This window comes from Polyodon spathula, chromosome 7 (assembly GCF_017654505.1).
Source record: "Polyodon spathula isolate WHYD16114869_AA chromosome 7, ASM1765450v1, whole genome shotgun sequence".
In the NCBI taxonomy this organism is placed as follows: Eukaryota; Metazoa; Chordata; class Actinopteri; order Acipenseriformes; family Polyodontidae; genus Polyodon; species Polyodon spathula.
Window position 1 is genome coordinate 54,037,544 of NC_054540.1, and position 15,675 is coordinate 54,053,218.

Below are 15,675 nucleotides of genomic sequence, written 5' to 3' on the forward strand. Positions count from 1 at the left end.
ACAGCAAGAAGAGAGTGAGAGCGAGAAGGGAGAGCGAGAAGAGAGTGAGAGAGGAGAGAGCAAAAGCGAGGGTGGAAAGAGAGACAGCGAGGGAGAGAAAGAGCGAGAAGGGAGAGAGAGAGCGCAGAGACAGAGAGAGCGAGAAGAGAGAGCGAGAAGAGAGTGAGAGCAGAGAGAGTGAGAAGAGAGAGCGGAAGAGAGAAGGGAGAGAGAGAGCGAGAAGGGAGATTGAGAGCGAGGAGAGAGCGAGAGCAGAGAGGAAAGAGCGAGAGCAGAGAGGAGACAAAGAGTGAGCGAGAAGGGAAGAGAGAGACGAGAGAGAGAGGGAGAGAGAGAGAGAGAGAGAGACAGTCCAAGGTTTCACGCCCCAGGGAAGCTGGCAGTTCTGCCGTCTGAAAAAGCAGTGTGCCTGGCATTTCTTGTCTGACTGCTGGACGAGGCAGAACATGCTTGCATTGTCACCTCGTTCAGGCAGGATTCAAACCTAAAAGCTCACACAGAGGTTGGGGGGGTATGTACTTCATCACTCTTTCATCTATGAGTGACAATCTTTACCAGAGATGTGCTTTTAATGCTTTAAATCTGAATCCAACTCTGGCCTGATTATAAAATTTAATGGTGTTGCCAGAATCATGACAGTATGAAACATCACAGTTATCCTTTTTTTTTTTTTTGGGGGGGGGGGGGGGGGGGGGGGGGGGGGGGGGGGGGGGGTTGAATGGGGGGGGGGGGGGGGGGGGGGGGGGGGGGGCTGGCAAGGGGCAGCTGAAAATAAAAGAACAGCACATGTTCAGGCTTAAAAATTAATGTGCTGTAGTCTTCTAACACCTGTACCTCAAGAAAGGTGACAATACAACATATGTGCGATCCATTTGGATGCATATGCCATTTTGTCATTAACATTCATTAATGGATAAGGAATGAATCAATGAACCAATGGAAAGGCTCCTGAGCTGCTTGCCTTTGCTACCCATTTGCGTTACTTTTAATTATTTGGGGGCCCGTCAGCTTAGATATAATCACAACAGCAGCATATTAAGAATGACACCATTTCCAAGTCAGTATGCCTGACAGCACGACAATGTGTTTTTGTGTGTCAGAATTACAATTATGATCAACACTTCCCTGCCAAGATGAACAATTAAAAAAATGATTGCATAAGTGTGTGTACAATCAATAATTAGGTTTTCAATATTTAGCTTGATTGCAAGTGACTGCACACTCAATAATTACGTTTTGTAATGTGTTAATATTTGCTGTTGTCAGGGAAAATCAAATGCAGTTAGGGCCTATGACTATTTCTGATCACATCAAACAGTTATTAACTCTAGATATGACAGAGTAGTCTAGTATGTATAATACAATGAAAATATTTATCAGTATGATGTAGAAGCTGTGAATGCTATAACCATAGTTTGCAAAATATATCTCTTTTGAGCTGGGTTTTGAAGAAAACAACCAACCTACACTCCACAGAACATTATAAAGCGTAAAAGCATTTAAGTACTGAAGAATCTGAAAAGTTACAGCTGGAAACGAAAGCAAAGACATTAGGTCGATTACTGTATGCATCGCCAATACCAGGAACGAGGGAGGCATGCTTTCAGTTATCCCATAGAAATAGATTTGCTGCCACCTACTGGACTTAATCAAATAATGCAACAATTTGCTAACATCACTTCTATTGGGTTTGCTACCCTACTATTCAGCAATAACATTAAATAGTTTGCAAACTGAATATCATTTAATTTAGTCCACCACTAATAACAGAAACCTTTAACAATATGTCAAAACAAGGTTTTTTTTGTTTTGTTTTGCAGAATTGCAGGACAATTTAGAAGCTATTGCTTTGTTCAGTCATTTGATAGGCATCTTAAGAAACGCATCCAAGAAGCAATAGCACTAATTATCCTATAAATCATGTTTGAGTATCTGTGTAAATGCTGCTGAGGTGGGTATAATGATTCCTCTCTCTCATACTTCGAAGTACAAGGAGTTAAAATCACACGGTCCTGCATAGTGAATATACTGCCCATTAAAGAAGGAAGATTATGCATAATTGTCAGATGTCTGTTCAAAAGCAAATCACCTAATCGTGTGAAATTACGTAACAAAGGATGCATTCATTGACTTGGCTTACAAGCAACTTAAACTTACTTTTTAGTGAGACTTCTTACTTCCGATATGATGAAAAGGGCCAGGCTTGCAATTCAATTTCAAGGAAAGCAATAGTAGAAACAATATCATTCTCCCTCTCTCTCTGCTCTGAAATGTCATGCAAACTCATCCCCCATCTCTAATGGTCTAAACCTTTGGCTAAAGTCTCCTGTTTTCGAATTTCTTTACTTTCAGAGTTTAAGGCCCGTACATTATGATAAGAACATGCAATATTTAAGACACACTGTTGGAGGTGGATAGGGAGCGGCTGTTCCCCTCAGGCTGGGGAGGAGGGTTAGGAGTTCCAGAGAATCAAACAGTTTTAGAACAAAGGTGACCTGTCGTCTCGCCAGTCTATTCAGGTGTGAAGGGTACATTTAATAATGCAGCAAATTAATCTACTTTCCATACTATGACACTGATGATAAATTCAGATATCTATGACAAACTGCACAGAGCAGAAGCTACAAGCTTAAAACTGTAATCTGGTAAATTAACGGTAATCCATTTTACTAAGGAACAGGGGAGATTGCATTTGCTCTTTAACATTTCCAAACCACAAATATTCTAATAGAATGTCAAACCGTGATTTGAATTTATAAACCATGGATTACTGGCTTCAACATCATCTTGGAAACCACATTTATATGGATTTCAAATCAACAATACTTCACTAAAAACATACTGCAACCCATATTGGATTCAACAAAAAATGGCATCTTCTTTTTATGTCATTCTGGCTTTTTTTTTTTTTTTTTTTTTTTTTTTAATCAGCTTGTAAAGATGTAGCTTTCACATTTACTTTGAAAGAAGTTAATTAGTCAATACATCACTCTATAAATGTATTAAAACAAAATGTGATGTTAGTGTTGCCTTTGGGAAGCAACATGTAGAAACAAACTATCTTCAGAGATATACACATAGGTGCCGGAGACAGGTGGGCCAATGCCCACACACTTTTTAAACAGGGGGGGCCTGGCCAACCCACTTTTAACAGCAGGTGTTTTTGAATACCTTGAATCTCATCGTTCGTCCAAAACAGCGACACAGACGAGTCAAATAAATCCACAAATTAAGACAACACAGGAACTGTCTTGATAGACAATAATCCTAACGTTTCGCTAGCTGTGCCGCCAGCTTCTTCAGAGGCTTTTAACAAATTAAGCTTTTAACAAACCACATGGGAACGAATGAGTGCAGAGAAGCCAAGTTTGTGTGGCAACGAATGCTGCTGTATTTGTCATCTTGTAAAACTATAGAACTGCTGAAACATGTTGGAACATTCGTTTCCATTTCATGTAATGTGTGTCCGAAGCAGTAAATAACTGTAAAACTTTGTAGACAGCCGTTTAATATTATTTATCAATATATTATTTATCAATGTAAATGCTGTACAAGGTCATTTTCTTTTTTTGTTTGTTTTACAAAATAAGCATTTAATTTATTTTGAAGTAAATTAAAAGACACTTGTAGAATACCACTCCTTACCCAATATTCAGATAACAAACTCATTATTACTAGTAGTAATCATAGTCATTGTAGTAGTAGTGTAGTAGTAGTATTGTTGTTGTTGCACTGGATTAATTTATCGCCCTCCGGCCCACCCACTTTTAGAAAGGCTCCAGCGCCGTTGGATGGATGGATGGATGGATGGATGGATGGAGATTGAGCTGCACTCTCTCACGTTCTTTGCCCCTTTAAAAATAGACCCAGCACACAGCGAAATTGAGTTTTCAAAGTGCTTATGCGCAAATTTTAATAACAAAAGTAAATATAACAAAAAGACAACTAGCTCTTTTTGAGCACTAACTAAACACAAACTGAAACGCTAAACTAATAACAGGACAGCTAGGGTGTTTACCGGCTAAAAACAACACACACAGTTTCACAAATACAGTTCACAACATCACTATTGACAAAAAGGCTTTCACACAATACCTTTCAGGACTATGCCACACACAGTTGGGCTCTTCACACAGCAGCCCAAAGAGACTGGGTGCTTTCTTTAAATACCCTGCACCTGACTCTAATTTACAATTACAGCCAGGTGCAGGGGATAATGAATAAAACAATAATACAATTATAATTAAATAATAAACACACATTTTTATGCAGGGAGGATTTAAAAACGTCCCTCCTAAAATTGGGGGGAGGGACGACACACATGTTACATATGTGTGTGTTGTGTGTGTATGCAAAATGTGTACGTAGCATCCTAATCGTAGGAAATTACAATATATATATATATATATATATATATATATATATATATATATATATATATATATATATATATATATATATATATATATATATATATAGACACACACACACACACACACACACACACACACACACACTGAGTATACAAAACATTAGGAACACCTTCCTAATATTGAGTTGCACCCCTTTTTGCCCTCAGAACAGCCTCAATTCTTCGGGGCATGGATTCTACAAGGTGTCGAAAGCGTTCCACAGGGATGCAGGCCCATGTTGACTCCAATGTTTCCCACAGTTGTGCCAAGTTGGCTGGAAGTTGATCTCTACTCCGAATTGCTCGTTCCATCTCATCCCACAGATGCTCAATTGGATTGAGATCTGCTGACTAGACAGGCCACTGCAGTAAGCTGAATTCACTGTCATGTTCGTGGAACCATTCCTGGACAATCCTAGTCTTGTGGCATGGGGCATTATCCTGCTGAAAAAATCCATTAGCAGATGGATACACTGCTGCAACCTGATTGGCAATGATGTTAAGATATCCTGTGGCATTCAAATGTTGCTCCACTTTTAATCAAGGGGTGCAATGTGTGCCATGAATACACACCCTATACCATCACACCACCAGCCTGCAGTGTTGACATGAGGCATGATGGATGCATGTACTCATGTGGTTTCCTCCATACCCTAGTCCTCCCATCAGCTTGAAACAGCAGGAACCGGGATTCACCAGACCAGGCAATGTTTTTACAGTCCTCCAGTGTCTTCGTTCCTTAGCCCACTACAACTGTAGTTTCTTGTGTTTTGCTGAAAGAAGTGTTAGGTCGTCGGCCGCCATACCCCATTCGTGTCAAGGTACGACGAGTTGTGCATTCTTTTATGGGTCTTTCGGCACCAATGATGTACTGGACTGAAAGTTGACTAACTGTAGCCCGTCTGTTGCTCTGCGCAATTCGTGTCAGCCTCCTTTGGCCCCCTTTCATCAGAGCCGTTTTCGACCACTGGCCTGCCATTGGCTAGATCCCCTTTGGGTGGTGGACCATCCTTGATACACACGGGAAACTGATGAGCATGAAAAACCCAGCAGCGTTGCAGTTCTTGACACACTCAAACAGGCGTGCCTGGCACCTACTACCATACCCCGTTCAAAAAGGCACTTAAATCTTTTGCCTTGCCCATTTACCCTATGAATGGCACACATACAAAATCCATGTCTCAATTGTGTCAAGGCTTAAAAATCCTTCTTTAACCTGTCTCCCCTTCATCTACACTGATTGAAGTGGATTTAACAGGTTACATCAATAAGGGATCATAGCTTTCGCCAGGATTCACCTCGTCAGTCTATTTCATGGAAAGAGCAGGTGTTCCTAATGTTTTGTACACTCGGTGTACACACATATATATAGGGGAGGGGGTGGTTGGCACCGTGGGACATAACCCACATCTGACAAATACAAAATAAAATAACTCCCTCTCTATAATAAACATATAATGAAACAAAAATGTAACTTTCCGTGAATTAACCATGCATAAAGCACTATGTAATCAACACTTTTTTTTACAAAAAATAAATAAATAGATAAATAAATAAACAAACAAACATTCCATTAATTAGCAGTTTTTAAAAGAATAAAGCCTGGCTGAACGACGGTCGGGAGTTCAGTTCAAGCGACAGACAAGCAAACCAAGTGCGAGAAGGAGAGCGGTTCGGGAGAGGGGAAGAGGGAATGGGCTCGCCCCAGGTTTGGCTGCCGGAGTGGGGCTGAAACCTTTCGTCTCCCAGAGAAAGCTGAAGTTCCTCTTGCAGCAAAAAAGTAAAAACATTAGGAAAGCTAACCATGTAATAGGCCTAATATTTATTTAGTTATAAAACAAATGGTGAATAAGATGTCCGTGCCAGCGCAGCTATTCTTCAGTTCAGATACTGTATCAAAAGGAAGAGACAGAAACGGAAGCTAGACTGAGAAGTTGTTTAAAGTTTGAACACTGGTACTATATTTGCTGTAGAAATAAAGCATGAAATCACTAGTATAGGGAATTGGGGGACATGCTGGAGAAGTGTTATATCCAAGGCACGTTATAACCGAGAGTTTATAGCGAGGGAGCATGTGTGTGTGTGTGTGTGTATATATATATATATATATATATATATATATATATATATATATATATATATATATATATATATATATATATATACACACACACACACACACACACACACACACACACACACACACACAGTCACCCTCCATTCTTCTCCCAACACCCGTCAACTGCCACTCTTGCTGCTTTGATTGGGTGTTTTGTGGTTTAGATAACAAGTGCGAGACACCCATACTGATAATCACCATCATTATGGGACTATAGATGTGTTGTATTGCCAGTCAGTGTGAAAATTCAGGTGCGGGCCAGTGAATGAACACAAATTCCCTTTCACAAACTCAGAACACTATACATTCCCTAAGCCATCAAAAACAATCTTTTAATCTTCTACAGAAATTGGCACCATTTTGTATCAAAAACATTCATAGCAGACAGTGTAAAGTATTGCTACAGATGGTGGCTGAATGCCACTACTAAAAACTGCCGTCAAAAGACTCCAGATCCAAAGAGGTCAAAGTAAAAAGACCTTTCCCAGACAGTTTCTGCATGGAACAGCTGATACATTTTTTTTAAAAGCCCCTCTCTGTGCTGTAGTTCATATAAACAATCCTATTTATGATCCTCTTCCTTAAACTTTCCGAGGAATATGTGACTACAGAACCCAGTGAACTATGCACATTTCTGCACTGTAAAAAAACCAAACCCACCTCTTAGCATTTAAAACTGGTACTTCAGTTTTAAAGTTTAACATATAAAATAATAATTAGATACACCTCATTCTTGAAAGGACAACTATTTCAATTAAATATACATCAATCACTTCTCACCCAACGTTTCAAGTTATTATCTGACTGAAATGCCTGCATTTCAATAAATACCGCTGCTGTATTACACACACACACACACACGTAGAAATGAATTAGATTTAATTGTCAGTGTCTGTCAAAAGCATATCACTTTTAATACAATTGATTATGCAACACAACCACAAATCATTGAATATTTTACTTCAGGGTTTGAAATAATATTCTTGACTGTCACAGGCAGATTAGGGAATTAGCCCTTTCCAGTGCTATATTGCAACCATGAGTACAAACTTGAACATGAATTGAAGTTGTCAACTGCTGTTGAGGGTTAGACAGAATAAGCAACACACAAGAGGGCTTACTGACTTACTGAGGGCTTACTAATATATTGAACACAGTTCAATATATTATTGCGTTTTTAACCCCTGAGGCACACACGCAATTGAGCGGTCTTTCAAATGGGCTAAAATACATTTGAGAATGAGGAAACTGACAATTTGGATAACCAGATCCAACTTTTCAATGCATTTGAAACACTGTGGGACACAAAGTCCAGTGTACTTTAAAGGGTTAAAATGAACTAACATCTATTCAGTCAGAACAACTCTAGCAATTTAATTGTATTACCTTTTATTAGACAGTAAAAACTGCTTGGCATTTTGACTAGCTTGGTTTTGACACTTGGGGTGGGCTCCATTTTGATTGACATCTCTCAGTACACCTGGAGAGGATCTCAACGAGGTAGAGGTTGGGAGAAGGTAAACTCAAAGCATGGCACTGACTGCAGAGGGTGGGTTTAAGTTTACCTGGCTTGATGCCTATTGGTGGCTGACACAGATTAAGGTTCCCACTGATTGTGGGAGTTACCTCCTTAGTCCAGTGATGGCTGGAAAGATTTTCCTGTCAATCAAATGATGATAGGTTACAGATGTTTTCACCTGAAATTTGGTAAAGCTTCACATTAAAAAAATAAATTAAGATACAGATCTGTGCACGCTGCACTACAACTGCATGGATTCCAATCCTTTTCACTCAATCAGTGAGACTAAGTCGCTTATTTTCCTAAAAGTAAAACCAAAACCAGAAATGTACAATTATTCCTTTTAGAAAAAAGAGTTCTATCTAAATCTGTCCAAATCTGTTCAAATTGAAGTTTAAGAGTGGTTTGTGAATGCAAAGAGAGGAACTGACTAAGGTATCTCTGTACCATCCCTAATGGAAATACCAATACTAGAGTCACACCAGACACAGGCAATCTTGTGTAAACAGGGTTTATGTGTACAACTGTCCTTGCCACTCAACTTTTATCTTGTGGCTTCCATTGCGATTCTCTTTTCTTATTATTCTGCTTATTGTACACTATAGAGTTACAGCTGACCATTGGAAAAAAGCAGGATTATTCACTTTCTGAACTGCTCCTTATCAGCAATGCACACATTTATATATATATATATATATATATATATATATATATATATATATATATATATATATATATATATATATATATATTATATAGATATATAAATATAATATAAAATTCAACCTTTGAAAATAAATACAAATAAAATACATTAATTTAATCAAATGAATCCACCCTAGACAAACAGACTGGTAGTATTAACTCACAAGCTCTATTCTGTCCAGCTGATTATTTTAATTAAATGTCTTTGATTAGAAAAAGTGTGTTAACAGGCAAAATGTCAAAATCACGTTATATTAATGGTCATTTTTTTTTATCTTTAAAAAACAATGAAAACGTCCCTGTTATTTACACATTTTATCACCCAATAAGATTAATTAAATGCTGCACTGCTAAAATCCATATTTCTCAGGATGTGGGGTGTTGCATACAAAAACCCTTTTGGCAAACTGCAATGAAAACAATCTACTGATCTGCGCGAACATATTGTGGCCTTGATTTAGTTGCACATTACTATTCGAAACAGCTGGCATTCGGCACCCTTCTGTGTATTAGGGCAGACTGCAAACAGATAAAATATGCTTCAAAAGGTTATTCTTTCAGTGCTGTGAAATTAAACTGTGATAACTGGAGACTTCTCAAAACAAAAACATAATGAAACGGTGTGTTTAAGTTGATAAGAAGCCTCAAAAGGTTCAACATCATTATATATATATATATATATATATATATATATATATATATATATATATATATATATATATATATATATATATATATATATATATAATTAGTTTTTACAATGTGTGTGCCAGTACTGACGTTATTTTTTAAATCTCTTTCATAAATATAGTCCCCAAACATCTCAGTGGCCCCTGACCACACCAGTTCTCCTGTATCTTTTCTTAAATGCACTACCTGGGCCAACTGACAACTGAAAAGTGCAAAGGTCAAATCTGCCTCCAGTAATCAAAAACAGACTTTATCCATGACCTTCCCAGACAAATACCTTTTTTTTTTTTTTCAAAATCTGACAAACCTCCTGTCTGGTTATTAACAGCAAGGATCCAATCCCCGCAAGTCACCGTTGGATGAAATCGTGCTTCCAGTAGACTCAGGGATTGTGACTGTTTCCATAGCAACGGCCCGCATCAAATCGAGGCTGCCAGGGCTTGTCGATCTTTGCATGCAGACCCGTGGCAGGTTATGTCAAGTTGCATTGTGTCTCTTCAGGTAATGAACGTATCATCTTTGAGCTGAAATACACTGGTATCAACATGGCACCAGCATTTAATACAGTGCCTGCCAGAGGTGCTGCTCACATTATAGGCTCTGTCAATAACAAAGGAGTTGCACAAAGTGGAGCATACAATGTCTATATTGTGCTTTACTCGTAAATGCTTACTGCTCTACCTACGGTCACACACACACAATGGAAACACAGTTTGCCAGGAGTGCAGTCTAAGAACATACCAACAGCTACATATGCTGACTTCACCTATTAATAGGTTCCATTAGAAACCTATCACACCCCCTGTCATTCAGCGCACAGAGACAGCAGCCAGACACAGTTACAGCAACTTCATACGAGCACGTCCTCGCGACCTGGATAAGATGCCAAACAGATTTCATGCTTGACGAACAGAAGTAAATGTTACAGATGCTGTCTTGAACTGGAGGCAGCCAGAAATGCCTTTCCAGCTTTGAGCAAGTAAATGGGAAAAGACAATTCAATGCTGCTGATGCTATGCCCTTACCTTTTAGTTACTGCATCTGTTTTTTTGTTGTTTTGGGGGTTTTTTTTTTAGGGGGGGGGGGGGGGGGGGTGATATAATTTCTCAGCATGTTTATTTATTTACATATTTTTACATTTCCTTTTAATGGAGTGTAAAATTACATTTAGGACAGCTTTTTCTCCAGTTCCATTTACAGAAGGTAAAAAGAACCCTGCCCTTTTTCTTGGTAGCCATCGGATTTCTAGCTTCTGATCTTATTAGTGAAACCTACTACTTTTTTTCAGTGGGTAATATGTACTTCCAATTAAACAATGCTAAATCCTGTGTTTGTTGTTTGTGGCCATTTAGTACAATGTAACAATCAGCAATAAAAAGGTACATTCTGTACTGTAACAACCCTTCTCAATATGTAATTTATTCAATCACTACTTTACTTTTTAATGAGGTTAACAACAAGTACTTAAATTTAACAAAAACAGCAGCACAAACTTGCTGCTGAACTTGGAAATGTATCCTTCCAGACCATACAGAACCCATCCCCTTTGAAATGATTATTTGGGTAGTTAATAAATGTTAAAACAAGTACACTGTCCAAACTGGATCACATGATACAGAATAGGGTCCACAATGGGTTCACTCTGAAGAAAGGCAACTAGTCAAAATGTTTGTTATTTAAGTTTCTGTAGTATTTCTGAACAAAACATGGGTCAGACCATACCAAAACAAGCAGCAAGATGTCCTTTATATACCACAATACAAACACAAATTGAGCTACTATAAAGACAACAACCTTCCTACTACTAAGGCTTTTTCAATCTTTCTCCATGCAAAAAATAAAAAATAAAATGTGTGTGTGTATATATATATATTATTTATATAGATTATACTATATATATATATATATAGATATATAATATATATATATTGTTTTTTTCAAGCAATGAAACAGGCAAAGAAAAATGAAAATGACAAAACTGTGTCACCTCTGAAACAAAGCTCTTAGACTCTGAAATACAGGAACAGTATTAATCACAGGCACAAAAAAAAAGATTAAGCCAGCTTTAATCCTTATTGAGAAAACAACTCTCCCAGATAGCATTGTAAATGCTTTACTGCGGCAGAAGAGAGACTTAGGTATTTGTGAAGAGTATTCAGATATGTTACATAAAAGATTAAACTGCAAACTACATTAAACAGGCCCTGCTTCAAGCAAAAACAAATCTACTCAATGCAAGTAATTTCTTACAAAATGAGTAGTGTGTGAAAATGTAATTAAGCGAGGCATCGACTGAGGAAAGAATAAACTTTTAGACGTAATATGATTATTCATATAAAAACTATTGCTCTCTTTGCACATTTGAGATTGATGTTAATATGCATTTTGCAATGTACTTAAAAAAAAAAAAAAAAGTTGAATTAACAAAGGTTCCTTGTTCTCATTTTGTAGCAAGATCAATCTTTTGCAAAACGTTTCCAATTTTGTCTGCATTTATACAGATTGTTAATGCGTTAATACTGTAAAAACGACCTCAGTTTTACAGTCCAGTTAAAGCACATGAGAAATCAGTGAAACATTAATATAAGGAGGTGAGAGAATTAGAAATCACTACTTACCGCAGGTTTGCTCCCTGTTATCTGCATGCAGGGTGTCAACGCAGAGGAGTTAAAAGTGCATAAAAAACAAAAAAAAACAAACACCACACAATTATTAGTAGGCCCAAGCTTCACACACTTCTAGTGTATTAGTACAATTGTTTTGGTTACTCAATACATCTGGTTGTAATGTAAATACAAGTAAAATAAATAAGAAAACAAACAACGTCTGCATCAATAGTCTTATAATCCACTTCTCTATGCTTTAGCCTGACCAATTATTTTTGAAGGCTGAAGAAGTAACTGTACATTCAATTCCTACTAAAGGTGAGACTCCGGGCAGGCATACGCAGCTTGGAGGGTCCACAATAGAACAAATACTACCTGTGACATTTAAAAAGTTTTTTTTTTTTTTTTAGAAAAGAAATTAGGAGACAAACAAACTGAGCCATTTTATAGCCTCCTGGGTCACAGGTATGGAGTCTGCCAGTCACTGTACAAGGAGACAATAGAGGTTCTGCCAAAAATCTACTGGACTGCTGTTGGACCCCATAAGGAACTAGACTAGCATTCTGGCTAATGATTTAGCCGCCATGTGTGTCTGGTTGCCCTGGTTTCATCTCATTGTTTGTCCAGAATGCTTTATTGAGAGGGTATAGGTTACGGATGGAGCTCAAGATGGAAGCAAGTATAAAGAAGTATGTCAGGAAGTAACCAACATCTTTCAAGTGCAGTTTATATCAAGTGTCAGATTAAAAACATACCTCTTGAGTCAATACAATGTGATGCTCTGCCTCTTTGTTCATTGGAAATAACATTGAGTCAGCATACCTGTCGTCATTTTTACAGCTGCTGTCAGCAATGTAAAGGGTTTTTAATGGAACTCCCCTTTAATGATTTATTGCAAGTTTGATGTTGAGCAATGTCCAACAGACACAATGCTGTCAATGCTTCCCTAGCACATTGTACCAATGACAGCCACTATTACTGTATATTGACATTGGTTTCTCTAGTTAAAAGAGGTCTTGGTACAAAACCGCAGGCATGTTGCTTGCATTTTCTTTAAAAAGATGCAATCAGGTTTTGGGTTAAAGAGACACCCAACATTCCTACCCATTAAATTAACTAACTGCATGTTGGAATGTTTTCTTCCATTCTAGTTTATCCAGCTGGTTGGTGTGGCCAAGTGCTTCGACACTGCACTAACTTCAAGGGAAATTAACATTTTATAATAGAGGATAAATGTTTGGGACTACAAGGCCACCGTCTGAATTCGTTCAAGGTCATGCTTTATATAGGATCAAGATTATTCATCTTGAATAAACTTCATATGTAATAATTTCAAACAAATCCTATACTGAGCATTCACAGTTCTAGAAGTGGAGACCACTGAAACATAGTTTGCAACACATAACAAAAAGCCTAAACTTAGCGTTTTATCATTTCATTTATTTCTTTACAGCTTCTGTTGTCACACCCATTCTCACATTACTTGCTAAGCAGACACTGTATTTTCTTTTTAAACACAAAAAAAACAAAACACATAAGCATTTTAGTCTAATCATTTCTGTATCCTGTATAATGCATGGTTAATAAGAACATGCTGTGAACAAGAATAAAAGCAGCAAACAAACAATAGTTAAAGGCATGCAATTTCAGCTCAAAGAAAATATTGAAGATGTACATTTATATAAACTGTCAAACATGTAGCCCGAACATAAATTCACTTGATAACTGCAACATATTTCTTCTTTATGAACCACATTACATTCTAAAACCGCCCACAGAGAAATGAGTAGGTAATAGTCTGAACTTCCTGGATTTTTTCTAAGATAAACTAAAGTGGTTGCTTTTAATAACATACTCCAAAAGAAAAGCTTTGAAGTATCTTACAGTCAGCAGTGCCTTGTGAACCACATGTTGTGTTGATCTCTCTCTCAGAATATGTATATCCATACTTACTTGATGTAGGATACAACAAGAGATGTGTCTGCTGCTGCAATATCCTTTGACATCCCTTGTATCATATACTATAAATGTTTCTAATTCAAAAGGGAGTTGATGACTGATTAAATTAGCACACTCTTGAAAAAGACCTGTGTATTCTGTTGTATAGATGTACACTTATTGAAAACAGCCGGTTGCACATATGCAGGGTTACAAAGCAGATCTGTGCGCGTTTCTATTCCATGCAGTATACAACTTGAACCCAAGCTTGGAATACCCAGGACAGGACTGAAATATGAAGGGATTTACAGCTTTAGAGCTCGTCTGAACTTTTCCCTTTTACCGATATCACTAAGACAGACACGGCGACAACTTGCCAATAAATTTGAACTGCCAGCAAAACAAACAACAACTTGTGGCATTTCTATAAAGCTGGTAATGAAGACTACATTTCTATAAAGCTGGTAATAAAGAAACATTTCTGGCAATTCAGATGTGCAAGGCAGCTTGTAATTCCTGGAGGAGGGGCTCTGGAATGATTACTGTATAAGGATCTAAATAAGGCCTGAACTGAAGCAATTTCTTCAAACTACCTCTTTCAAGCTAGCATCTATAGTCAAAAACACAGTAGGCCTCAATCAGTGCTTGGATGGGTAAAATCCAATGAAAAGAAGGTGCTTCAGGGTGCCCTAGGGCCAGAGCTCAACCAATGCCCCAGGAGAATGATTCAGCATCACCATTGTAACTCATTCCATACCTTCACCACTCCCTGTGGAAAATAAGTGTCTCCTAGCCTCTATTCCAACTGTGTCCTCTTGTCCTGTTTTCTATGCTGCACTTGAAACACTGCATCTTTGTTTTAATTAACATTCAAATTCCAGTAACAGCACAGGGGTGTTAGCTAAATGAAATCCATTGCTGAAATGCCTCTATCAGATTCAACAGAAAAACAAATCTGAATCCCTCTTCCCATGTAAATGTGATATTTTTAGAAATGAGTTTCTGCATCTCAGTGGATCTATCGAGAATAATATAAAATACATAAGTTTCTACGCTCTGCAAGTGAGGCATGCTGGAATTAATGACCAATATCTTGATTGTAAGTATTTATGTGAGAGAAAAAAAACCAAAACAAAACCCATGACCACATGGAAAACACTAAAGCATCAACTAGAGTGTAGTAGCAAGATTCCTTTAAATCAGTGGGCTTTTTATGTGTGTGTGTGTGTGTGTGTGTGTGTATGTATATTATATATAGATGCACACACACACAAACAGACAGACATAGGCCTATATGTTTATTCCAAAGGCACTAGGATAGGAACATTATGCGATGTGCCAGAGTGGGGTGCGGAGAATATTAATCAAAATTTTAAAGTGAAAGCAGGGCATATGACTGTTCTGCTCATGGCAAATTTCACTTATCACCTAAAACATGTTTCTGCCCTCGAATACTGAAAGCAAATTAAATAGGAAGCAGGCTCCCACACTACTCCTACACTGTTACAATGTGCCAATGGTCAAATTGTTTGACATTCAGCTCTGGCTTGTCTAAACTGCAATTGGACCTTGCAGGGTGGCAAACCCACACCGCCATTCATTTCCTTGCTGTTCAACGCACAATACATCCCACTTAATTCCTTATATCCCCATTTGATTGTGCTAATTCCCTGTGCAGGAGGGGGGG

The 15,675-nt window shown here is 37.9% G+C and overlaps 1 protein-coding gene across 1 annotated transcript in view; it reads right to left on the minus strand.

Moving 5' to 3' along the window:
• diaph2 (diaphanous-related formin 2) overlaps positions 1-15,675 on the minus strand; it is a 448,520-nt gene that overhangs the window by 402,068 nt on the left and 30,777 nt on the right. The window contains exon 6 of the mRNA XM_041253971.1: positions 12,063-12,083. Within this exon, the coding sequence (XP_041109905.1) occupies positions 12,063-12,083 (21 nt within the window). The remainder of the gene's footprint in view (positions 1-12,062; positions 12,084-15,675) is intronic.